This window comes from Argopecten irradians, chromosome 9 (genome assembly GCF_041381155.1).
Source record: "Argopecten irradians isolate NY chromosome 9, Ai_NY, whole genome shotgun sequence".
Classification (NCBI taxonomy): Eukaryota; Metazoa; Mollusca; class Bivalvia; order Pectinida; family Pectinidae; genus Argopecten; species Argopecten irradians.
The window spans coordinates 1895903-1923774 of NC_091142.1; the positions used below are offsets into that span (position 1 = coordinate 1895903).

Consider the following 27872-nt stretch of genomic DNA (forward strand, 5'->3'; position numbering starts at 1 on the left):
ACCCACATGATGAGGGAACCGGCCAGCATTGGAGTCATCTGTCTCTGATGTATTTAAGGTATGGTAGAATATCTCATTTATATAATGTTATACAATGGCCTGAGAGTTGATGGACACAATGTATAGTAGTAAAATATCTCATTTTTATAATGTTATACAATGGCCCGAGAGTTGATGGACACAATGTATTATAGTAGAATATCTCATTTTTATAATGTTGTACAAAGGTCTGAGAGTTGATGGACACGACGTATTGTAGTAGAATATCTTATTTTTATAATGTTATACAATGGCCCGAGAGTTGATGGACACGTATTGTAGTAGAATATCTCATTTATATAATGTTATACAATGGCCTGAGAGTTGATGGACACAATGTATTATAGTAGAATATCTCATTTTTATAATGTTGTACAAAGGTCTGAGAGTTGATGGACACGACGTATTGTAGTAGAATATCTCATTTTTATAATGTAATACAATGGCCCGAGAGTTGATGGACACGTATTGTAGTAGCATATCTCATTTTTATAATGTTGTACAATGGCCTGATAGTTGATGGACACGACGTATTGTAGTAGAATATCTCATTTTATAATGTTATACAATGGCCTGCGAGTTGATGGACACGACGTGTTGTAGTAGAGTATATCCTTTTTTATAATGTTATACAATAGCCTAAGAGTTGATGGACACGACGTATTCTGGTAGAATATCTCATTTTTATAATGTTAATGGTTAAATTTTCACTTTATAAGTGTCACATAAGCTGGGCATCTTTTACAAATCTGAATGTATAGGATATGATTATATATTGTATATTTGGCGATGCTATAATAAAACATTATTGATTGATTTATTGTTATAAAAATACAAATGTATTTACTCTGCAGGTAAATTACAAAAAATCAACTGGATTTCAGTTTGTCCCTGTAAACTGGACTAAATAGCGCATCCAGCAATAACAGGATAGGCACCAGGAGATAGGGGAAATAAACCAGAAACAATGTCTGTCGTTCCCGGGGTGTCACCGGCCCGGGGGGATGACTGCCGCTGAAATCGTTCATCAGCACGTGATAGCATATAGCTATTGTTGTCGTGGCAACATGCGAGGAATAGACGATCAAAGGAATGCGGATCCATTGGCAGTTCTTTACACCTAGAACAGAAATAGACACATGGGTATATCTTTCTCGGTGAAATTCGAGATGGAAATATGGTGGTATTCATTTTTTTTCCACCTAAAATTGTTAAAACATACCTATTCAAACTGAAAGAGAAAATATCTATTTTGACCATTGAAGTTTGTTATCTCTCGAAAAGTACTAAAGGGATCTCCCTGAAATCCTCCCGGACCCTAGTTGTGCATATTGTTCTTAAGACTGATCCCAAAAAAGTACAGAAAACTGTGCCTGAGTGATTTTTGGAGGCAGTGCTCCACTACGACACATAGGGACCAATTCGTAAAATTTTGCAATTTGGCAAAATATGCAAACAATTGTGCATTTAAGTTTTGTTACACAGAAATGTATTGTAATGATATTGGTTTCTGATAGTTTTTAAAAGAGAATCTCACTCATCTTTGTAACAATTATAATAATGCCCCAACTTATATTCACAAAGTATGTACAGTGTAACAATTCTAATAATGCCCCAACTTATATTCACAAAGTATGTACAGTGTAACAATTCTAATAATGCCCCAACTTATATTCACAAAGTATGTAAGTATGTACAGTGTTACAATTCTAATAATGCCCCAACTTATATTCACAAAGTATGTACAGTGTAACCATTATAATAATGCCCCAATTTATATTCACAAAGTATGTACAGTGTAACAATTCTAATAATGCCCCAACTTATATTCACAAAGTATGTACAGTGTAACAATTCTAATAATGCCCCAACTTATATTCACAAAGTATGTACAGTGTTACAATTCTAATAATGCCCCAACTTATATTCACAAAGTATGTACAGTGTAACCATTATAATAATGCCCCAACTTATATTCACAAAGTATGTACAGTGTAACCATTCTAATAATGCCCCAACTTATATTCACAAAGTATGTACAGTGTAACCATTATAATAATGCCCCAACTTATATTCACAAAGTATGTACAGTGTAACCATTATAATAATGGCCCCAACTTATATTCACAAAGTATGTACAGTGTAACCATTACAATAATGCCCCAACTTATATTCACAAAGTATGTACAGTGTAACAATTCTAATAATGCCCCAACTTATATTCACAAAGTATGTACAGTGTAACAATTCTAATAATGCCCCAACTTATATTCACAAAGTATGTACAGTGTAACATTTAATAATGCCCCAACTTATATTCACAAAGTATGTACAGTGTACATTATAATAATGCCCCAACTTATATTCACAAAGTATGTACAGTGTTACAATTCTAATAATGCCCCAACTTATATTCACAAAGTATGTACAGTGTAACCATTATAATAATGCCCCAACTTATATTCACAAAGTATGTACAGTGTAACAATTCTAATAATGCCCCAACTTATATTCACAAAGTATGTACAGTGTAACCATTATAATAATGCCCCAACTTATATTCACAAAGTATGTACAGTGTAACAATTCTAATAATGCCCCAACTTATATTCACAAAGTATGTACAGTGTAACAATTCTAATAATGCCCCAACTTATATTCACAAAGTATGTACAGTGTTACAATTCTAATAATGCCCCAACTTATATTCACAAAGTATGTACAGTGTAACAATTCTAATAATGCCCCAACTTATATTCACAAAGTATGTACAGTGTAACAATTCTAATAATGCCCCAACTTATATTCACAAAGTATGTACAGTGTTACAATTCTAATAATGCCCCAACTTATATTCACAAAGTATGTACAGTGTAACATTCTAATAATGCCCCAACTTATATTCACAAAGTATGTACATCACAAGTGTACAACAATTCTAATAATGCCCCAACTTATATTCACAAAGTATGTACAGTGTAACAATTCTAATAATGCCCCAACTTATATTCACAAAGTATGTACAGTGTAACCATTATAATAATGCCCCAACTTATATTCACAAAGTATGTACAGTGTAACCATTATAATAATGCCCCAACTTATATTCACAAAGTATGTACAGTGTAACAATTCTAATAATGCCCCAACTTATATTCACAAAGTATGTACAGTGTAACCATTATAATAATGCCCCAACTTATATTCACAAAGTATGTACAGTGTAACCATTGTACAATGTAACAATTCTAATAATGCCCCAACTTATATTCACAAAGTATGTACAGTGTAACCATTATAATAATGCCCCAACTTATATTCACAAAGTATGTACAGTGTAACAATTCTAATAATGCCCCACTAAGATTCACTTTTTGAGAGTTTTGTTTTTGAGATGAACTATTCACAAAGTATGTACATTGTACCAACCTTTCCAAAAAGCGTAGGTGGCAACAAAGAAGAATGGAAACTGAAATGTTAGTTCTGAAATGACGAACGTTTTAAACCAGGTGGGAGGGTTGGCCATCATGGGATCCTTGAACTCTGAACAGTACCATGTCATCAAATCAAGTAACTGTCAACAAACACAGACACATACATTAATATATCCATAGCACAAATATTGTAATACAGTATTTATGTTATGGTTATATATATGAAGTCTTGGGTGCCACTTTTGTAACAGGAAAGGAGAAAATGTAACGACCAGACCGGGATTTGAACCTGGGACCTCGGAACACTAGCTGAATGCTCTAGGTACCGCTGAGCTACATGTAGTCCGCTAAACCTGCCTATATTATTAGGCTTTTTTTTTAATTTTTTTTTTTTGCCTAATATATAGTCAGCTCGCGGTACCTCTTAAAAATGTGAAATCGTAGGCCAGATTTGGCCTACGCTACGTCAGCGGCATATTTCTAATATATCGTCCATGCAATGCCGGAAAAACGTACACATACCTTTATATTGGGATCTTATGTACTCCTTTGCCCCATGTTACATCCCATTTATGAAATTAAACAACTGTGTACAATGAAATACTTCCGAGACCCTTCTATTTCACACATTTGTAATGGCCGCCGTATACACATTTAGTAGAGCAAACGGCAGCCAATCAACTTCGCTTCCGGTTTTTTTTTAAAAAACCACGTGTAGTTGAAAGATAAACAAAATGCTAGCCAGTTAGAGTTTTTAAAGTAAAATCATGGTCGACATACACGACATGTTGTCAAATATTCAAATTGAACACGACTATTGCTGGTACCGCATAACTTTCGCGATATTCACGTTGCATATACATGTAGCATATACACGGTAGAATTTTGTTTATCTTTCAACTACACGTGTATATTTAAAAATAAAACCGGAAGCGAAGTTGATTGGCTGCCGTTTGCTCTACTAAATGTGTATACGGCGGCCATTACAAATGTGTGAAATAGAAGGGTCTCGGAAGTATTTCATTGTACACAGTTGTTGAATTTCATAAATGGGATGTAACATGGGGGCAAAGGAGTACATAAGATCCCAATATAAAGGTATGTGTACGTTTTCCCGGCATTGCATGGACGATATATTAGAAATATGCCGCTGACGTAGCGTAGGCCAAATCTGGCCTACGATTTCACATTTTTAAGAGGTACCGCGAGCTGACTATATATTAGGCAAAAAAAAAAAAAAAAAAAAGCCTAATAATATAGGCAGGTTTAGCGGACTAAGCTACATGTAACTTGTCAACGATGATCGACCCAGTCCAGTCCCGCAACAGATATATAAACATGATTTAATTTATGCAGACAATGTGCCTATTATACTTGTTCAGATGTTAAAATTATGAGTTGCTTTGTCGTATCTGGACACAATGTTTTAGCGCCCTCCAACTTGTCGTCGTCAGATGTCGGTTTACCGCCTCTGTTATCTAATGTGCATTTAAACACCAAGGTCCAAATTATTCTTACATTAATTTCAATATTAAGTTAAGTTAAGTTTATTTTCCAGTACAGGATTGAGGTCCTCTACACTGGACTCATAATCATACAATAAATACATGCATGATACAGTATATAATGTACATGTAGCATTGCAGGTAATAATCTATAAAGTTACAATAATGACTAGATCATATCAAATTAAAGTTATGACATGTAATCAGATACCTTTTTAGGATAGAACCAATGAGGAAGCAATGCTTGTGAGTCGACGGAAATCGTGATCGGAATATGGCTAGCGAAATAAAGGAGGAAAAGCAAGTCCAATGGTCTCGCCATAGTGTATATCGTTGAGTGTAAACAATATGATTCGCATCTCTTTTGATTGGCTAGACCGAGTAGACTGGTATGTTACATTGCTGCAAATTTTGAGGTTTATAATAGGCAATTTCTTATGGTTTCTATATATATCCATGTGATATAATATAAAATTATCCTGATTTTAAAGCAGATAGATCTAGAAGTTTCAGAGGTCTCTGTATAGGTCGGACGAGATTTTGTTTACAGTTAATATTGTACCAGTTGTATAGTCATGATCGTATAAATGAAAGCCTTCAAATTCATCGGCGTTGCTTTGACGCTTGACCAGGAAGCTGGTTACAAGCCTATGAAAGATCCAGTTTTTGTGCGGCAATGGCGGACCTGTATGAGCCTGATCTTGGCGCTGCGTATTATCGCTCTAATGACCCCATCAAAAATCTCAACATCAAGTAATTATGACAAAACTTAATTTTTACTTACTATCTCATGAATTTCTGTCAATGGAGAAAGCAGTATATGTCTGATAGTTGTATGTGTGGCGTGTAACCTGATTGTTTACATGTAGTTACGTACAAATGTTTCATTTTTTAAGGTTATTGTATAACATAAATTTAGGCAAAGCTAGGGCTGAAACGATTAGTATTTTTTGTATTCGATTATTCGGTCACATGTAATCGATTACTAATCGATTAATCGTTTGAATTGAAGGCAACTATATTTTTTCACTACTGACTACTGAAAACGTCCGCCATGTTTTGTTATCAACTAATAATAACACCTACCGTATAATATGACAGAGGACATGCCTTATATATAGTATAAGCTTACCAACAAATAAGAATAGATTTATTGACAAAACAAACGTATTTTATCCCAAATAAGCTCTGAATTCCGTTCCTGTATCGTCTTCCGTAACATCGTTTAAATCAAGTCTGCTAACCCGCTGTTTTGACGTGACCTTCACACGTACGACTAATCAACCAAATTTGGATCGCCACGAAGCGACATGACCAAATTTTCGTCAATGAACTTTTTTATTTCCGTGATAAAAAAAAAATAAAAGAAATCAACAACTCTTATATTCAATTACAATATGAACAAAAACAATCTTTTTATATGATAAACACATGCAATAGTAAAATTTAAATGTTCAAGATTACTGCTCCTTCCGCTCCCGAGCGTTCCGGCGACGATTAGGCCTCCATGACGTAACAACATGGAGTCGATTGCTAGTGAAAATTGGCGAACAGCGTGTTGCAAGCTTTCTCATGACATCCACTTTTTCATTGATTAATGACTTTAACTTCCACAGAGACGTAATTTAACAAGTATTTCTCACATCATATATGCTTTGTTGAGTTCAAAACATGTACATAAAGAGATGAAACTCCAGTCGGAATGACTTACTCAGAAATCCATGATCTGTCAACGTGTTTAGTCAGCTTACAATGCACTGGCTATGCATGTTACGATTAACGATTAATAAAATCTTTAATCGATTATCAGCAATTAGCTTCATTAATCTAATCGCCTCCGATTATTCGACTAATCGTTTCAGCCCTAGGCAAAGCCTAGCCTATTTGAGAGCAATGCAGTTGATACATGATGTATTACCAAACATTTGAATATTTTTTTTATGATTAATAATTTAGAGATGCTCCACCGCTGACAAATGGTATTTTTTCACTATTAAAAACAGGAGCAGACGATTTAGTATTTTTCTTCAGTTACAAAAGTTACTTACTTTACACCTTTACCACCAATGAAAAGTTTGAGCTTCTAATTTTACTTCAAGTTAAAAATATGAAAAATAATTAATTGCATCCCGAAAAAAATCCGTACCACTATATCCTATATGGAATTAAGTACTGATTGTGCATGCACCAAAGGCAAAAGACATTATTTTATATTATTTTTTGTGTTAATTACACATATATATATACATGATTAAACACCAATTATTGTTCAAATGATGAATATCATTTATGCTCTGTCGGCGGTGGAGCATCTTTAATATGAATGTATTTTAGATGACATATGTAACTTTGAAAGAGTTATCTCCCCTGACCCGTAAGACGATTTATTTCTTACCAAACCTACTGGCAGGCGACTAGTTCTCGCCGGCCGAGTACCAATGTTCTCGCCATCGCATGTGTATCTGTTTGATTTTCACACAATTTAATGTCAATTAAGTCATCTAAAAAAAAGATCGTCTGAAAATATGTGTGCGATCATGTCGAGAATTGGTACTCAGCGAGAACTGGTTGCCTGCCAGTATAGCTAATTGTATTCATTGAATTAATGCTAGAAACCATTTTTATATTAGCCTTACTAAATTACTGACATTAAATACGTAACCAGAAAAAAACCTGATTTATAGCGTAAAACATTTATACATTCACTTTAAGCAAAAATGTGTGAATGTGACTACAAAATAATATATCTCAACGTCATACTCTATTGCCAGGCGAAACATTGGTAAGTCACATAAATGACATTGAAGTTCAGATTTAAAACGAAATGTCAGTGTAAGATTATGTTTTAAATCCCTTTTATGGGTTTACCTTTGATGAATGCTTTTATTATTGATTTTTAAAATGTGAATATTTTGTATTTTCCTGTGAGTGTGACTTGAGTACACAAGTAAAATACCCATTGAAAATCTGTCAATCACCCCATAAAATTGTGTGAAGGTGTACAAATAACCATTACAAATATTTGTATTACTCAATTCAATTAGTAAAAGCGCTTACATTTAGAAATAAATCAGAAGAAACGTAGTAGTAATTCCCGTCGTTTTTTTAAGAGTCTTCATCAAGTGTACTCTTGTTTCAGATAATTATTTGCACAATTGATTGTTTTTCATTGATTACTAACTTTATACTATAACCATATAACTTTTATCAAAATATCTCTGTTAAGTTTAAGGTTTGCACAGAAATAAGTTAAAGTACCTCTCTCCTTCAAAAAGTGCGAGTACAATTACCCACCCCTCCCAGGGCTTTTTCTAAGAGCTTTTTGGGACCGATAAATGGGCCCCATTTCCAATTGAAATTATTTCAAATTTATGCCAAATTCCCCCAAAATAAGGGCCCCTTGCCCTCTTTGAGGCCTCAATTTCAGATGCTCAGGCATAAATAAAGACCAAAACTACACAAAACTATATATATTTACAATAATTTCGTCCGAGTAGCACCATTTCATTTTTTCAATTTTTTAAATGCCCTGGGCGCCACAGGTACCTGGCACGAAAAAAATTAACCAATAATATACATATATATATATTATAGTATCAAGGGTATGAACTCGGCGGTCGAGAAAAACGGACCGATTTTTTTAAAACCGTGATTATTTTAATAAATGGGTTCTATACAACATTGACGGATATCTTACCTTAAAGAGAAATAATTTTTCTTTCCATTGAGTCCTTGATGAACAAAATTGGCCAAGTATTGACGAAGTTATGGCTTGATGAATCGGGAAATTTGCTAAAAATATGCTAGGTAGACATTTCCCTGTCCGGTCGAAATGTCGTCTCGGCTCTAATGGGCACCTCAAAAACCAAGCCAAAATCACAAAATCTACGCTTGTGGTGGTAAAGAGTACCCATAACTGTGTTCATCCACAATCTACTTTGGAGGTGTCATGACCCGTACTTTGTAGAAACTCCATTTAAACATCGTGTAGCTCACTTACTTTACCCGTCACCGCCATGTTCATTTTTCTCTCGGAACTCTTCTTGACTTTACATATCATGACTACATTATGCAAATTATGTAATGTTGTGCTTGTGTGTAAACTCGAGAAGCGTTCCGAGAGAAAAATGAACATGGCGGTGACGATTAAAGTAAGTGAGCTACACGATGTTTAAATGGAGTTTCTACAAAGTACGGGTCATGACACCTCCAAAGGAGATTGTGGATGAACACAGTTATGGGTACTGTTTACCACCACAAGCGTAGATTTTGTGATTTTGGCTTGGTTTTTGAGGTACCCATTAGAGCCGAGACGACATTTCGACCGGACAGGGAAATGTCTACCTAGCATATTTTTAGCAAATTTCCTGATTCATCAAGCCATAACTTCGTCAATACTTGGCCAATTTTGTTCATCAAGCACTCAATGGAAAGAAAAATTATTTCTCTTTAAGGTAAGATATCCGTCAATGTTGTATAGAATCCATTTATTAAAATAATCACGGTTTTGAAAAAATAGGTCCGTTTGTCTCGACCGCCGAGTTCATACCCTTGATACTATAATATATATATATGTATACTGTTGGTTAAAAATTTTCGTGCCAGGTCCCTGTGCTGGGCGCTTATTGGGTTGAATACGGTATATATATTCACAAAGATTAACTTAACTGATCATGAGATTATGACTGCCTGTTGTGGCTGGTCATAAGATTTTGTGTGGAAATCTACACATTTTGTGTGTACATTTTGCATGTGGATGTGTATATTTTGTGTGGGGATGTGCTCATTTTGTGTAGGGATGTGCTCATTTTGTGTGGGGATGTGCTCATTTTGTGTAGGGATGTGCTCATTTTGTGTTGGGATGTGCTCATTTTGTGTAGGGATGTGCTCATTTTGTGTAGGGATGTGCTCATTTTGTGTAGGGATGTGCTCATTTTGTGTGGGGATGTGCTCATTTTGTGTGTAGATGTGCACATTTTGTGTGGGAATACATGTAAGACCCAAAAAAATAATATGTCTGTTAAGGGTTACCCGACCGACCTTAATTTTTTACCCCCAGTCCTAATTTTTTTTCAACTTCTCTACGAAAAAAAAATTATATGTTGGGATTTCGATCTCAGAATCCGGTTCCGGCCATTATTTTAGAGTGAAAAACAATAAAAAAGTTATTTTTTAAATCCTCCTGACTTACCGACCTTAATATTTTCAATGTAACCCTAAACAGACATTTTTTTTGGCCTAATTAAATAATGAAAAAAAAATCAATTGATATTTTCAGAGTCAAATTAGAACGGGTGACTTCATCAAGCATTGTTCCCCAGCAAGTGGAGGAAAAAGAAAATCAAAATGTGGAGATGCAAAGCATGTCTGATGAAGTTCAGAAAGATGAAGAGGAAAATGTTTTTCGTTGGCAGGAAAAAGTTTTCTGTCTGGTAATTTTTTTATTTATGTCATAATGTAATATATCAACATGTTTTTGAAAAGCTAACAATTAACTATACATAATATGAATAAAATCAGTAATATTTAAGAAGATTTTAATTATGCATTGGTCAAAGAATGCTATAAATCAGCATTTTTGTCAAAATTGTATAAAAAAGTTTGCTGATCAATGATATATTCTGATGGGCATAATAGGCCCTTTGGGACTTTTAATCCTGAACACATGACAATTATTGAGTGATGAAATAATCAAAACACAGTTGTGACAAAAAGAGATGTTTATTTTGTAACATCAAGATAAAAGAAAATTGTTGATGTTTTCAGAGAGAAATTGAACAGTATGGCAATGAGGCAAACTGTGAAGGAGTCATGGAAATGAAATACCACAAGGACGTCATGGAGATTCTGTAATTATCATCTACTTTAAAGATGCTCCACCGCCGACAGAGCATAAATGATATTCATCATTTGAACAATAATTGGTGTTTAATCATGTATATATGTCTAATTAACACAAAAAATAGTATAAAATAATGTCTTTTGCCTTTGGTGTATGCACAATCAGTACTTAATTCCATATAGGATATAGTGCCAAGGAATTTTTTCGGGATGAAATTAATTATTTTTCATATTTTTAACTTGAAGTAAAATTAGAAGCTCAAACTTCTCAATGGTGGTTATAGTGTAAAGTAAGTAACTTTTGTAACTTAAGAAAAACACTAAATCGTCTGTTCCTGTTTTTGATAGTGAAAAAATACCATTTGTCAGCAGTGAAGAATCTTTAAATCCCATTTGCTTTAAAGCTTTTGTTGAGCTCTTTGCTTGGATCAATTAAAACGAGTGCTTGTCAAGACTGTATAACCATTGCTTGTTCAACACTTGTGTAAAAAACAAGTTTTTGTTGTGAATAATAGGACACTTATGTATTATACAGGGTTAGGTTCCTTTCCTCAAGTATTATATAGAGTTAGTTCCCTTTGCTAGTGTATTGCAATAAGCCTGTTCCATTTAGCGGAACATTCCGGTTTTTCTTGAGCGATCCTGATGTTCCGCTAAATGGTACATGATGTTCTGCTGGAATGAACTGGTTTGTCTTGCACGTCTTATTTGAGAGTTCCAAGTTGGAACCAATATGGCTGCTGGTGAACGATGTCCTAGTCAACAAATCTCTGCATATATGTTGAACACTATTTTACGGTTTCTCCGCCATTCATGGTTTTTCTCCGGGTACTCCGGCTTTCCTCCACCAACAAACCTGGCACGTCCTTACATGACCCTGGCTGTTAATAGGACGTAAAACTAAACAAACCAAACCAAACCATTCTTGGTCCTGTTTACTAAATCTGGTTAAGGTATTTGTACATGTTTTACAGAAATTACAACTGAACTTCTCATGTTACATCCGGGAAAAGTGTCTTTCTTATCAACAAACAACAAAAATGAAAGAGCAAAGTTTAATTATCGTTGTTAGTGTTTTCAATATGAAGCATAGCATTTCCAATATCATTTATTTACTACTGGTATAACACCAGGCTGTTGTCCACCATCTTGGATTTCGCGTTCTTAGAACATGAAAGAACCGTGAGTGTTTAATAATGATTCATAATAATGAACCCCTTCCAAGTTGGCACATCCAGAATGTTTCGCTAAATGGAACACGTGAATAGAGTTAGTTTCCTTTTCTTGTGTATACCATAGAGTTAGTTCCCTTTGCTAGTGTATTATGTGGAGTTAGTTCCCTTTACTGTTGTATTACATAGAGTTAGTTCCCTTTGCTGGTGTATTATATAGAATTAGTTCCATTTGCTTATTGTTTTACATAGAGTAAGTTCCCTTAGCTGGTGTATTACATAGAGTTAGTTCCCTTTGCTGGTGTAATATATAAAGTTAGTTCCCTTTGCTGGTGTAATATATAGAATTAGTTCCATTTGCTTATTGTTTTACATAGAGTTAGTTCCCTTAGCTGTTGTATTACATAGAGTTAGTTCCCTTTGCTGGAGTAATATATAGAGTTAGTTCCCTTTGCTGGTGTATTACATAGAGTTAGTTCCCTTTGCTGGTGTATTACAGTTGGTTTTAGACTAAAGGTTACACCCTTGTGCACACGGAGTGCACTACGTTTAGACTAGAGGTAGACACGGAGTGCACGAGGTTTAGACTACAGGTAGACACGGAGTGCACAAGATTTAGACTACAGGTAGACACGGAGTCAGTGGCGTAGCGCCCGTGCATGCTTGCATGCTCAAGCATGCAAAAAATAATCTGACTTACATTTTTGAACAGTCAGAAAAAACACAACATTTGAATACACGTGACGCTGCAGAATATAAATTATGTATAAATACATATGATATGCCCAACTGTATGCCTAACCTAACTTTGTCCACATTTGAAAGACTTGAAGATTGGCCATTCTGGAAATTTATTAGAATAGTCTATATATTTTCGGTTATCAAGTTGTTAAATATGTTCGAATTATGTCGAAGAGAATATTAGACTTAAACTAAAGAAGAAGACTTCTTCACCAAAATCCCTTAAGCAATTGTGGATTTTGAATCGGGAAACACTTACGAATACCAAAATAAACAACATCGCATGAAAAGTTAGAAATATTCTAAAAACATATAATTATCTTAAAAATGATAGCAAAACAACTTAAAGCAATTGCAACATGTTCTTGGCCTTAGTAACGAAAAAGTGAATTGATCAATTTTGGTTCACTTCCCGCCCCGTTAAAATGCGTGTTAATCTGTGATTTCCGGTGTCACAAAATAGTTGACTTTTATTTTTGTCGAATATGAACAGATTTTTGATTTAGAAAAGAATTGTTTTTGTTGTAATTGTTAGAAATAGAACAGGATAAGTAGATAAATAGGTCATTAATACAATATTTATTTTTTTGTATTGAGGTGGTCGAAGACTGGTCCCTTCTTACGCAATCTCCACCATTTTGACAGTAGTCTTTGACTCGCTGTCATAAACAAACCAACACGTAAACTTAATTTTAATTTAGTTTAAAATATTCTCCGTAAGTTTTTCATCAGTTTAAATAACACAAAATTCTCCCATTACTTACTAATTTAATATTACAACCAAAATCTGTGTTTTTTGTTCGAGCACTTGTCACGGGAGTCTAGTATGTATACAATGTATATAGTTTTGCATGGTTATCACCTAAATATCGTGTCCTCCATTTAACCATTGGTATATACGTTAAAAGTTACCAAAAAAGTAAAATGGTTACTACATTGTAACAATTTCCCGTCAGCCCCCCCCCCATACCCCCTACCGGGGCTTTGCCCCTGGACCCTGAGCAGGGGGCTGTTGCCCCCTGCACCCCAGGCATGCAGGCTTATCCAGACCTATAGCTACGCCGCTGGGAGTGCACTACGTGTGAACACGGTGTCCACTACAGGCGGACATCGTGTCCAGATACATTGAGACCTAGACTGACAAGGTGATGTGTTACAGTTAGGGATCGGGGAAGAATAAGTTCTTCAATTTGAAATAATACATAATTATGATTTTTAAGTGTTTATTTTTTTTTTAATTACAACATCTACAATTTAATGTAGAGTATATATAACTATATAATACGATATTTTTTTAGTATACGTGAATAAAACCTTTTCACTGCAAAAGTAATAAAGATCATTTAATTATATATCAGTAGTTTCCATTTCATATCTTAAATTGTCTATATTACGTTTTCAAAAGTAAATGTTTTATGGGTAAATTGCATGAAAAATATATATATTTATATATATCATTTACATGAAATAGTAAATACAAGCATTTTCACAAGTCAAAAACAACTTTGAATTGCAGCAAAAACCAGTCCTAATGTGTTTTTGAGACACTTTTTCTATTATAATAAGCTATCAGTAATACAATCATATACCGGGTAATACATGTACATAGCTTTTAAACAAAAAGATTTGGTGCCTATATAGCTATCAATCAGTTGTCTAGCGATACCCTTGTAGATCGCCTTTCATTAAAATATATACACTTTTATAATATTTTTCTTGCTATTTTAAGTTCTAAAAGTATTGTACGTAAAAATAGCTTAATTACATATTCTTTATTAAAAACTGAACGTCTTTAAAAGATCATGCAGAATTAAATCCACTTCAAACTATATGATGTCCTCCACTATTTGATGGCTAGTCTACCTACAATTACCCAACCCCGCAAGTTATCTTGACCGTATATTGTGTCATGGTCCAATAATTATAACTTGTTAAACATACAGGTAAGCCCCAGTATCCAGCTATACAGGTGCCTCAATTAGCAACAAGGTGACCATCGATAGATGGCCAGAGGGCAGAATCGTTGCCTTCTGTGTTTGCACGGCTTTATGAGAATGTGGGCAGTATCTTTATATAATATGTGTTTTTAGAATTGTTTCTATGGAAGTTTGTTAAGACAAACAAATATACTTTACCGTTTAAAAATCATAAGTAACAGGAGAGGAGAAAATGCAGCGGCCAGACCGGGATTCGAACCCGTGACCCTCAGAATACTAGCCGAGTGCTCTACCGACTGAGCTACCTGGTCACCGATTATCACCCAGTCCACTCCCGCTACACTCCTCCCTCCTTTCTCGAAGTCTTCGCCCCCGAAGACATACGAGACCCTTCCAAACACCACCACCGTGGGTTATTTAGTTGGGCGCCAATTTTGTAACAGGAGAGGAGAAAATGCAGCGGCCAGACCGGGATTCGAACCCGGGACCCTCAGAATACTAGCCGAGTGCTCTACCGACTGAGCTACCTGGTCACCGATGATCACCCAGTCCAATCCCGCTGCACATATATAAGTTCATGAGTTTGAAACACATAATAAGTACCATTCTTATTAGATACATGTACATGCTTGTTGTAGAGCCTGGGTAAACATGTACACCGTTTCCCGGGGGGGGGGGGGGGGTAGATTGGGTTGAGGTAAAAACTAGCTGGCAAAACATATATTAAGTGATGCTGAATACACCTCAATTATTGTCATGACAGGCAGCCGTAAAGTGGAGCTGACGGGAGCTGTAAAATGCGTAAATCAAGCATGTCTGTCACAACCTTGAATTATCAAAATTAATTTAGATTAGGTACTTATTCAACATTGTAATATGGTATTTTATAGTCATGATAATCAGGTTTCTGATATATGTAAAAAGCCAGTGTAAAAATAATTAAATTAATGAAAATATATTGGATGAAATATGATATTCCAATAATCTTGAAATAAATATTTTATTTAATTATACACTTGGTATTTAGATTATTTTTAATTTTAATATATAAGCTTCATTAACAAATAAAATAAAATGCACTACCATTTAAAACACATATCCCTACTGACTAGCATTGTTGTATAACTGTATGTATTTGTGTGATGAGTACAATGTATGTATGTAGAGAGGCTGCCACCTAAGTACAGCATGCTATAAATGGACCTCCTGGGGTCGGGATAAGGCACGTATACAGGTGTTGTTAGTCTGTGATACACTTGACTGAACATATTGAAGGGTGCCCAAAGAAGGCCCCCAGGCCCCTGGCCCCAATCTGACCAATGTTAGGTAATTTAGATTATCATACCCGTGGTGTGGTTGATAGAACAGTATGAAGTGCAATTGACCATGGCAACTGCAGTCCTAGCCTAGGGTCTACCTTTCGAGCAGGCAAATTTTAAGTGTGCAATATACTACATGTATGGATCATACATTGTTATCACGTAACTCAAGCGGTTTGTAAAAGAAGGTCAGAATAGGATATTTTCAAATTATCAAGGTTTCTAGAATTAAAATAATTATGAAAAATTCAGAATCTAATCAACAACTATGAATCTACAGTTTAAATGGGTAGAAGTTGGATTTATTTTGATTCTGTCTGTTTGATTTGTTATCAGGCATGTGACCTACATTTTAGCGATCGATCCTTTAAACAGCGTTGATGCTCACGAGCAGCCACATGCCCGATAATAAATTTTTGCTTTCTTAAGCCAGTGCTTACAGGTTCCTCAATCGGTTGACACAATAAAGTGTAATTTCTAATGCCGATTTTTAACGTCTATGGACGATTTCTCATTTTTCCAATGCTTTTCAACATGCCAGGTTCCATGTAGCAAAACTATTTTACGCACCTTGCCGTTTAGAAAACTATATTCCATACATACTGTGACAAGAACGAATAACAGAAATGAGAAACCAGCAGCTAAATTCAAAACGCAATTTAATTATATATACAATATTATACAGAGATGGTTTACAATATCTAAAGTAATTGGTGGTGGTATAAGAGTAATACGATGATTTAAAGTGTTACTTATCTGTATGCGAACGTCCTGGTATAATCCTTGATCCCTCCAGGTTTCAAATTAACAATAATCACAAATCCACACGGAAAATGAATGTCCACAGATGATTTGTAAAGTTCCAGGCAATATGAATAAATCCACACAAAGTGTTGTAATAATCCACATATAAAGTCACAATAGCTCTCCCAATAGAATCTTATATGGCGCTGTACAATTCTTGATATGTCTAATTGCAGGTCTCATTACAGTTGGAGTATATATAACTAAACTCTAATTCAAGAATATTGGAGAACCTTCTACTTCTAGAAATATCTAACTAAAAACAGTAAACAAATAAACACACAGAACTTTCTGGAAATAGATCATTCTAGATCTCTACTTATAATCAACATGTTTACAAACATATTTGTTTATACACGTACATGATAATATTCTAGAAAGTTCTATAACCTAAATCAATGATATGAACTTTATAGGATGTATTGAGAATAAAGCTATAGGAGTTATCTCCCTTACCTCATAACTACATGTATTTAGTGTCATACATAACAATAAATAGTTAAACATTCTATGAATAATTTATTTGTTTTTGTTTATATGTCCTTGCTTTTATTATGTCCATCAATCTGTTCTTTTTAATCAAAATATTTTGCCGATCAAAATATCTCTTCGGCGACGATTTGCTTACACTAAAAATCTTACTCCACGCAAGGTTCATCACTTTATGTGTACGAAAAAGAATTTCATCATTAAACTACATATCACTAGCTAAGAAAAATAGTTTTTACTGGGAAAATGCGGACTTGAACTATCCATTGATGAGACATAACCAGTATGTGGTTTACCGTATGCAGTTAATTTGCAACGCAGTTAATTTGCTTTTATAACTTCTAATAAACGTCCTTATTTATAAATTAAATTGTATGATAATATGTATTGATACATTTTACTTTATATGTATCTATTCAAATAAACATTACAGTACGAATGATTTCCAGTCATCGACGGCAATTTTTATGTTGCAATAAATATTATGTTTCTGATCGCAATAAGTATTTCTATCTATCAAATTCCACATAGACTGCAGAATAAATACATATTTTCTCATATCTCTGTGGCACATCATCTAGTCTGTCTGTGGTCTGGATGTAGTGGACATTTTACCTGGACACGATGTCCACCTGTAGTGGACACCGTGTTCACATATAGTGCACTCCGTGTCTACCTGTAGTCTAAACCTCGTGCACTCCGTGTCTACCTGTAGTCTAAACTTCGTGCACTCCGTGTCTACCTGTAGTCTAAACCTCGTGCACTCCGTGTCCACTCGTAGTTCACACTGTGTGCACAATGTGTACCTTTAGTCTACTACCAACTGTACATCAAGTTAGTTCCCTTTGCTGTTACCTACCCAAGTAATTATATTGAAAAAATACAGAAAACAAATATCTTTGATTTAAATTTCCATGTTTATACCTACAGGGAGAAAGGGAAGCCAAACAACCGTTTATTTACGTATGTAGACCACGACAAATTCAGTCAAAGTGATGAGGTAAGAAAAACATCAGAAGGTCCTAAAACTGCCTTAAATCATATTTATTCTGGTTCAGGACTGTCTGAAGACTTCATGTATCAACTTATGTGTGTGGCTATTCCTTACTGTTGAATGTCATTAGCTTCAACTTGAATGTTGCACATTGTTTAATTCAAATAATTGTTTATTCCCCTTTGAATGCTCACTGTATTAAACATAATCTTTCCTTGAGTAAATCTCATGTAACTGAAACAGTTTAGAAACAATTTAACCTATAAACACAACCAGTAAATGTTGTAATCTTAATGAAGGCTCCAAACATAAAATACTCCAAAATGCTAACATTTCCTTGAGGTTAGAAGTAAATGTAATGATAATGTTACACAGGAATATGTGACAAGTGTAATGTGTCTGATAAAGGGGACATGTTGCACTAGTGACATGGGTAAGAAATATTCACCGAAATATTCACTGCATGTAAAACCATATCATTACATAGAGCCCTGTCAATCTTGTTTATCATATTTACAGTTAGTCCAGTATATAACAACATCAGCCAATGAAAAGCCATCCATTCTCACAGAGAAAATGAGTCACCTACGAAGGAGGAAAGTCGGAGGTGGCAGGAAAGATGTTAACAGGTAACTCAATAATGTACTGCTTGAAATCTTTATGTAAGACATTTTAAATGATGTCAACGAAAAAGTGATTTCTTTAAATCAAAATCATAGTTAGAATGATTAAAAGGTGGCTCTTCAACTGTCACTGTGGTCTCGAGATCCTTGTGTGGTAGTTTGTATCCTTCAACTGTCACCGAGGTCTCGAGATCCTTGTGAGGTAGTTGGTATCCTTCATCTGTCACCGAGGTCTCGAGATCCTTGTGTGGTAGTTTGTATCCTTCATCCGTCACCGTGGTCTCGAGATTCTAGTGAGGTAGTTGGTATCCTTCATCTGTCACCGTGGGTCTCGACATCCTAGTGGGGTAGTTGGTATGATTCATCTATCACTGTGGTCTAGAGATCCGTGTGTTAGTTGGTATCCTTCATCTGTCAAAGTGGTCTCCAGATCCTTGTGAAGTAGTTGGTATCCTTCATCTGTCACCATGGTCTCGATATCCTAGTGTGATAGTTGGTGTCCTTCATCTATCACCGTGGTCGCGAGATCCTAGTGTGGTAGTTGGTATCCTTCATCTGTCACCGTGATCTCCAGGTCCTTGTGTGGTAGTTGGTATCCTTCATCTGTCAACAATGTCTCGAGATCCTTGTGAAGTAGTTGGTATCCTTCATCTGTCACCAAGGTCTCGAGATCCTAGTGTGGTAGTTGGAGTCCTTCATCTATCACCGTGGTCGCGAGATCCTAGTGTGGTAGTTGGTATTCTTCATCTGTCACCGTGATCTCAAGGTCCTTGTGTGGTAGTTGGTATCCTTCATTTTTCACTGTGATCTCGAGATCCTAGTGAGGTAGTTGGTATCCTTCATCTGTCACCATGATTTCAAGATCCTAGTGAGGTAGTTGGTATGATTCATCTGTCACCGTGGTCTCGAGATCCTAGTGAGGTAGTTGGTATCCTTCATCTGTCACCGTGGGTCTAGAGATCCTAGTGAGGTAGTTGTTATCCTTCATCTGTCACCATAGGTCTCGAGATCCTAGTGAGGTAGTTGGTATGATTCATCTGTCACCGTGGTCACGAGATCCTTGTGAGGTAGTTGGTATCCTTCATCTGTCACCATGATCTCGAGATCCTAATGTGGTAGTTGATATCCTTCATCTGTCACTATGGTCTCGAAATCCTTGTGAGGTAGTTGGTATCCTTCATCTGTCACCGTGATCTTGAGGTCCTTGTGTGGTAGTTGGTATCCTTTATCTGTCACCGTGGTTTCGAGATCCTTGTGAGGTAGTTGGTATCCTTCATCTGTCACCATGGTCTCGAGATCCTAGTGTGGTAGTTGGTATCCTTCATCTGTCACCATGGTCTCGAGATCCTAGTGTGGTAGTTGGTATCCTTCATCTGTCACCGTGGTCTCAAGATCCTTGTGTGGTAGTTGGTATCCTTCATCTGTCACTGTGGTCTCGAGATCCTAGTGAGGTAGTTGGTATCCTTCATCTGTCACCATGGTCTCAAGATCCTAGTGAGGTAGTTGGTATCCTTCATCTGTCACTGTGGTCTCGAGATCCTAGTGTGGTAATTGGTACCTTCATCTGTCACCATGATCTCGAGGTCTTTGTGTGGTAGTTGGTATCCTTCATCTGTCACCATGGTCTCGAGATCCTAGTGAGGTAGTTGGTAATCTTCATCTGTCACCATGGTCTCATGATCCTAATGTGGAAGTTGGTATCCTTCATCTGTCACCATAGTCTCATGATCCTAATGTGGTAGTTGATATCCTTCATCTGTCACTATGGTCTCGAAATCCTTGTGAGGTAGTTGGTATCCTTCATCTGTCACCATGATCTCGAGGTCCTTGTGTGGTAGTTGGTATCCTTCATCTGTCACCGTGGTCTCGAGATCCTTGTGAGGTAGTTGGTATCCTTCATCTGTCACTGTGGTCTCGAGATCCTAGTGTGGTAGTTGGTATCCTTCATCTGTCACCGTGGTCTCGAGATCCTAGTGAGGTAGTTGATATCCTTCATCTGTCACCGTGGTCTCGAGATCCTTGTGTGGTAGTTGGTATCCTTCATCTGTGACCATGGTCTCGAGGTCCTCGTGAAGTAGTTGGTATCCTTCATCTGTCACCGTGGTCTCGAGATCCTAGTGTGGTAATTGGTACCTTCATCTGTCACCATGATCTCGGGGTCCTTGTGTGGTAGTTGGTATCCTTCATCTGTCACCGTGGTCTCGAGATCCTTGTGTGGTAGTTGGTATCCTTCATCTGTCATTGTGGTTTCAAGATCCTAGTGTGGTAGTTGGTATCCTTCATCTGGCACCATGGTCTCGAGATCCTTGTGAGGTAGTTGGTATCCTTCATCTGTCACCATGGTCTCGAGATCCTAGTGTGGTAGTTGGTATCCCTCATCTGTCACCATGGTCTCAAGATCCTAGTGTGGTAGTTGGTATCCTTCATCTGTCACCATGGTCTCAAGATCCTAGTGAGGTACTTGATATCCTTCATCTGTCACCGTGGTCTCGAGATCCTTGTGTGGTCGTTGGTATCCTTCATCTGTCACCATGGTCTCGAGATCCTGGTGTGGTAGTTGGTATCCTTCATCTGTCACTGTGGTCTCGAGATCCTAGTGTGGTAATTGGTACCTTCATCTGTCACCATGATCTCGAGGTCTTTGTGTGGTAGTTGGTATCCTTCATCTGTCACCATGGTCTCGAGATCCTGGTGTGGTAGTTGGTATCCTTCATCTGTCACCGTGGTCTCGAGATCCTAGTGTGGTAATTGGTACCTTCATCTGTCACCATGATCTCGAGGTCTTTGTGTGGTAGTTGGTATCCTTCATCTGTCACCATGGTCTCGAGATCCTAGTGAGGTAGTTGGTAATCTTCATCTGTCACCATGGTCTCATGATCCTAATGTGGAAGTTGGTATCCTTCATCTGTCACCATAGTCTCATGATCCTAATGTGGTAGTTGATATCCTTCATCTGTCACTATGGTCTCGAAATCCTTGTGAGGTAGTTGGTATCCTTCATCTGTCACCATGATCTCGAGGTCCTTGTGTGGTAGTTGGTGTCCTTCATCTGTGACCATGGTCTCGAGGTCCTCGTGAAGTAGTTGGTATCCTTCATCTGTCACCGTGGTCTCGAGATCCTAGTGTGGTAATTGGTACCTTCATCTGTCACCATGATCTCGGGGTCCTTGTGTGGTAGTTGGTATCCTTCATCTGTCACCATGGTCTCGAGATCCTTGTGTGGTAGTTGGTATCTTTCATCTGTCAGCATGGTCTCGAGATCCTTGTGTGGTAGTTGGTATCCTTCATCTGTCATTGTGGTTTCAAGATCCTAGTGTGGTAGTTGGTATCCTTCATCTGTCACCATGGTCTCGAGATCCTAGTGAGGTAGTTGGTATCCTTCATCTGTCACCGTGGTCTCGAGATCCTAGTGAGGTAGTTGGTATCCTTCATCTGTCAACGTTGTCATGAGATCCTAGTGAGGTAGATGGTATCCTTCATCTGTCAGCGTGGTCTCAAGATCCTGGTGTGGTAGTTGGTATCCTTCATCTGTCACCGTGGTCTCGAGATCCTTGTGTGGTAATTGGTACCTTCATCTGTCAACATTGATCTCGAGGTCCTTGTGAGGTACTTGGTATCCTTCATCTGTCACCGTGATCTCGAGGTCCTTGTGTGGTAGTTGGTATCCTTCATCTGTCACTGTGGTCTCATGATCCTTGTGAGGTAGTTGGTATCCTTCATCTGTCACCATGGTCTTGAGATCATAGTGAGGTAGTTGGTATCCTTCATCTGTCACCATGGTCTCAAGATCCTAGTGACCTACGAGGTAGTTGATATCCTTCATCTGTCACCGTGGTATCGAGATCCTTGTGTGGTAGTAGGTATCCTTCATCTGTCACCATGGTCTCGAGGTCCTCGTGAAGTAGTTGGTATCCTTCATCTGTCATCGTGGTCTCGAGATCCTAGTGTGGTAATTGGTACCTTCATCTGTCACCATGATCTCGGGGTCCTTGTGTGGTAGTTGGTATCCTTCATCTGTCACCATGGTCTTGAGATCCTTGTGAGGTAGTTGGTATCCTTCATGTGTCACTGTGGTATTGAGATCCTTGTGTGGTAATTGGTATCCTTCATCTGTCAGCATGGTCTCGAGATCCTTGTGTGGTAGTTGGTATCCTTCATTTGTCAGCATGGTCTCGAGATCCTTGTGTGGTAGTTGGTATCCTTCATCTGTCACCGTGATCTCAAGATCCTAGTGAGGTAGTTGGTATCCTTCATCTGTCAACGTTGTCTTGAGATCCTAGTGAGGTAGTTGATATCCTTCATCTGTCACTGTGGTCTCGAGATCCTGGTGAGGTAGTTGGTATCCGTCATCTGTCACCGTGGTCTTGAGATCCTTGTTTGGTAATTGGTACCTTCATCTGTCACCATGATCTCGAGGTCCTTGTGTGGTAGTTGGTATCCTTCATCTGTCACCATGGTCTCCAGATCCTATTGAGGTAGTTGGTATCCTTCATCTGTCACCATGGGTCTCAAGATACTAGTGAGGTAGTTGGTATCCTTCATCTGTCACCATGAATTCAAGATCCTTGTGAGGAGTTGGTATCCTTCATCTGTCACCGTGGTCTCGAGATCCTACTGAGGGAGTTGGTATCCTTCATCTGTCACCATGGTCCCAAGATCCTTGTGAGGTAGTTGATATCCTTCATCTGTCACCGTGGTTTCAAGATCCTAGTGAGGTAGTTGGTATCCTTCATCTGTCACCGTGGTCTCAAGATCCTAATGTGGTAATTTGTATCCTTCATCTGTCACCATGGTCTCATGATCCTAATGTGGTAGTTGGTATCCTTCATCTGTCACCGTGGTCTCAAGATCCTAGTGAGGTAGTTGGTATCCTTCATCTGTCACCATGGGTCTCAAGATCCTAGTGAGGTAGTTGGTATCCTTCATCTGTCACCATGATTTCAAGATCCTTGTGAGGAGTTGGTATCCTTCATCTGTCACCGTGGTCACAAGATCCTAGTGAGGTAGTTGGTATCCTTCATCTGTCACCATGATTTCTAGATCCTTGTGAGGAGTTGGTATCCTTCATCTGTCACCATGGTCCCAAGATCCTAGTGAGGTAGTTGATATCCTTCATCTGTCACCGTGGTATCGAGATCCTTGTGTGGTAGTAGGTATCCTTCATCTGTCACCATGGTCTCGAGGTCCTCGTGAAGTAGTTGGTATCCTTCATCTGTCATCGTTGTCTCGAGATCCTAGTGTGGTAATTGGTACCTTCATCTGTCACCATGATCTCGGGGTCCTTGTGTGGTAGTTGGTATCCTTCATCTGTCACCATGGTCTTGAGATCCTTGTGAGGTAGTTGGTATCCTTCATGTGTCACTGTGGTATTGAGATCCTTGTGTGTGTGTAATTGGTATCCTTCATCTGTCAGCATGGTCTCGAGATCCTTGTGTGGTAGTTGGTATCCTTCATTGTCAGCATGGTCTCGATATCCTTGTGTGGTAGTTGGTATCCTTCATCTGTCACCGTGATCTCAAGATCCTAGTGAGGTAGTTGGTATCCTTCATCTGTCAACGTTGTCTTGAGATCCTAGTGAGGTAGTTGGTATCCTTCATCTGTCACTGTGGTCTCGAGATCCTGGTGAGGTAGTTGGTATCCTTCATCTGTCACCGTGGTCTTGAGATCCTTGTTTGGTAATTGGTACCTTCATCTGTCACCATGTCTCGAGTCCTTGTGGTAGTTGGTATCCTTCATCTGTCACCATGGTCTCCGAGATCCTATTGAGGTAGTTGGTATCCTTCATCTGTCACCATGGGTCTCAAGATCCTTGTGAGGTAGTTGGTATCCTTCATCTGTCACCATGATCTCGAGATCCTTGTGAGGTAGTTGGTATCCTTCATCTGTCACCATGGTCTCGAGATCCTAGTGAGGTAGTTGGTATCCTTCATCTGTCACCATGGTCCAAGATCCTTGTGAGGTAGTTGGTATCCTTCATCTGTCACCGTGGTCTCAAGATCCTAGTGAGGTAGTTGGTATCCTTCATCTGTCACCGTGGTCTCAAGATCCTATGTGGTAATTTGTATCCTTCATCTGTCACCATGGTCTCAGATCCTAATGTGGTAGTTGGTATCCTTCATCTGTCACCATGGTCCAAGATCCTTGTGAGGTAGTTGATATCCTTCATCTGTCACCGTGGTTTCGAGATCCTAGTGAGGTAGTTGGTATCCTTCATCTGTCACCATGGGTCTCAAGATCCTTGGGGTAGTTGGAGAGATCTGTGGGTAGTTGGTATCCTTCATCTGTCACCATGGTCTCAAGATCCTTGTGAGGTAGTTTGTATCCTTCATCTGTCACCGTGGTCACAGATCCTAGTGAGGTAGTTGGTATCCTTCATCTGTCACCATGGTCTCTAGATCCTTGTGAGGTAGTTGGTATCCTTCATCTGTCACCATGGTCTCGAAATCCTAGTGAGGTAGTTGGTATCCTTCATCTGTCACCATGGTCTCAGATCCTAGTGAGGTAGTTGGTATCCTTCATCTGTCACCATGGTCTCAAGATCCTAGTGAGGTAGTTGGTATCCTTCATCTGTCACCATGATTCAAGATCCTTGTGAGGTAGTTGGTATCCTTCATCTGTCACCGTGGTCTCGAGATCCTACTGTGGGAGTTGGTATCCTTCATCTGTCACCATGGTCTCAAGATCCTTGTGAGGTAGTTGATATCCTTCATCTGTCACCGTGGTTTCAAGATCCTAGTGAGGTAGTTGGTATCCTTCATCTGTCACCGTGGTCTCAAGATCCTGTGTGGTAAGTTGGTATCCTTCATCTGTCACCATGGTCTCATGATCCTAATGTGGTAGTTGGTATCCTTCATCTGTCACCATGGTCCCAAGATCCTTGTGAGGTAGTTGATATCCTTCATCTGTCACCGTGGTTTCAAGATCCTAGTGAGGTAGTTGGTATCCTTCATCTGTCACCATGGGTCTCAAGATCCTAGTGAGGTAGTTGGTATCCTTCATCTGTCACCATGATTTCAAGATCCTTGTGAGGAGTTTGTATCCTTCATCTGTCACCGTGGTCACAAGATCCTAGTGAGGTAGTTGGTATCCTTCATCTGTCACCATGATTTCTAGATCCTTGTGAGGAGTTGGTATCCTTCATCTGTCACCATGGTCCAAGATCCTAGTGAGGTAGTTGTATATCCTTCATCCTGTCACCGTGGTATCGAGATCCTTGTGTGGTAGTAGGTATCCTTCATCTGTCACCATGGTCTCGAGGTCCTCGTGAAGTAGTTGGTATCCTTCATCTGTCATCGTTGTCTCGAGATCCTAGTGTGGTAATTGGTACCTTCATCTGTCACCATGATCTCGGGGTCCTTGTGTGGTAGTTGGTATCCTTCATCTGTCACCATGGTCTTGAGATCCTTGTGAGGTAGTTGGTATCCTTCATGTGTCACTGTGGTATTGAGATCCTTGTGTGGTAATTGGTATCCTTCATCTGTCAGCATGGTCTCGAGATCCTTGTGTGGTAGTTGGTATCCTTCATTTGTCAGCATGGTCTCGAGATCCTTGTGTGGTAGTTGGTATCCTTCATCTGTCACCGTGATCTCAAGATCCTAGTGAGGTAGTTGGTATCCTTCATCTGTCAACGTTGTCTTGAGATCCTAGTGAGGTAGTTGATATCCTTCATCTGTCACTGTGGTCTCGAGATCCTGGTGAGGTAGTTGGTATCTGTCATCTGTCACCGTGGTCTTGAGATCCTTGTTTGGTAATTGGTACCTTCATCTGTCACCATGATCTCGAGGTCCTTGTGTGGTAGTTGGTATCCTTCATCTGTCACCATGGTCTCCAGATCCTATTGAGGTAGTTGGTATCCTTCATCTGTCACCATGGTCTCAAGATCCTAGTGAGGTAGTTGGTATCCTTCATCTGTCACCATGGTTTCAAGATCCTTGTGAGGTAGTTGGTATCCTTCATCTGTCACCGTGGTCTCGAGATCCTAGTGAGGTAGTTGGTATCCTTCATCTGTCACCATGGTCCCAAGATCCTTGTGAGGTAGTTGATATCCTTCATCTGTCACCGTGGTCTCAAGATCCTAGTGAGGTAGTTGGTATCCTTCATCTGTCACCGTGGTCTCAAGATCCTAATGTGGTAATTTGTATCCTTCATCTGTCACCATGGTCTCATGATCCTAATGTGGTAGTTGGTATCCTTCATCTGTCACCATGGTCCCAAGATCCTTGTGAGGTAGTTGATATCCTTCATCTGTCACCGTGGTTTCAAGATCCTTGTGAGGTAGTTGGTATCCTTCATCTGTCACCGTGGTCTCAAGATCCTAGTGAGGTAGTTGGTATCCTTCATCTGTCACCATGATTTCAAGATCCTTGTGAGGAGTTTGTATCCTTCATCTGTCACCGTGGTCACAAGATCCTAGTGAGGTAGTTGGTATCACCTGTTTTAGATCTGTCACCATGTCCCTTCTAGATCCTTGTGGTGTTGGTATCCTTCATCTGTCATCATGTGTTGAGATCCTTGTGAGGTAGTTGGTATCCTTCATCTGTCACCATGGTCTCGAGATCCTAGTGAGGTAGTTGGTATCCTTCATCTGTCACCATGGTCTCAAGATCCTAGTGAGGTAGTTGGTATCCTTCATCTGTCACCATGGTCTCTGAGATCCTAGTGAGGTAGTTGGTATCCTTCATCTGTCACCATGTGGTTGAGATCCTTGTGAGGAGTTGGTATCCTTCATCTGTCACCGTGGTCTCGAGATCCTACTGAGGGAGTTGGTATCCTTCATCTGTCACCATGGTCCAAGATCCTTGTGAGGTAGTTGATATCCTTCATCTGTCACCGTGGTTTCAAGATCCTAGTGATGGTAGTTGGTATCCTTCATCTGTCACCGTGGTCTCAAGATCCTAATGTGGTAATTTGTATCCTTCATCTGTCACCATGGTCTCATGATCCTAATGTGGTAGTTGGTATCCTTCATCTGTCA

The 27872-nt window shown here is 38.4% G+C and overlaps 2 protein-coding genes across 2 annotated transcripts; one reads left to right on the forward strand and one right to left on the reverse strand.

Annotated features, from left to right (window-relative positions):
* Positions 1-842: 842 nt before the first annotated feature.
* LOC138331070 (sigma intracellular receptor 2-like) lies at positions 843-5439 on the reverse strand. The gene is made up of 3 exons (XM_069278527.1): positions 5190-5439; positions 3469-3613; positions 843-1159 (listed from the first exon to the last, which is right to left on the reverse strand). The coding sequence occupies exons 1-3, from the start codon at positions 5298-5300 to the stop codon at positions 909-911; spliced, it is 507 nt and encodes a 168-aa protein (XP_069134628.1). The 5' UTR covers positions 5301-5439; the 3' UTR covers positions 843-908.
* A 55-nt stretch (positions 5440-5494) lies between these two features.
* On the forward strand, positions 5495-18908 carry LOC138331111 (tectonic-like complex member MKS1). The gene is made up of 5 exons (XM_069278572.1): positions 5495-5731; positions 10257-10410; positions 10745-10827; positions 18212-18281; positions 18795-18908. The coding sequence occupies exons 1-5, from the start codon at positions 5655-5657 to the stop codon at positions 18906-18908; spliced, it is 498 nt and encodes a 165-aa protein (XP_069134673.1). The 5' UTR covers positions 5495-5654.
* The last annotated feature ends 8964 nt before the right edge of the window (positions 18909-27872 follow it).

Bases quoted from the DNA above. Each gene is read 5' to 3' on its own strand.
- LOC138331111 (XM_069278572.1), top strand. From the start codon at position 5,655: ATGGCGGACCTGTATGAGCCTGATCTTGGCGCTGCGTATTATCGCTCT. The intron at 10,411-10,744 runs GTAATTTTTTTA...TGATGTTTTCAG, and splicing joins AGGAAAAAGTTTTCTGTCTG to AGAGAAATTGAACAGTATGG. The intron at 10,828-18,211 runs GTAATTATCATC...TTATACCTACAG, and splicing joins AAGGACGTCATGGAGATTCT to GGAGAAAGGGAAGCCAAACA.
- LOC138331070 (XM_069278527.1), bottom strand. From the start codon at position 5,300: ATGGCGAGACCATTGGACTTGCTTTTCCTCCTTTATTTCGCTAGCCAT. The intron at 3,614-5,189 runs GTATCTGATTAC...GTTTGTTGACAG, and splicing joins ATTGGTTCTATCCTAAAAAG to TTACTTGATTTGATGACATG. The intron at 1,160-3,468 runs GTTGGTACAATG...TTTCTGTTCTAG, and splicing joins CACCTACGCTTTTTGGAAAG to GTGTAAAGAACTGCCAATGG.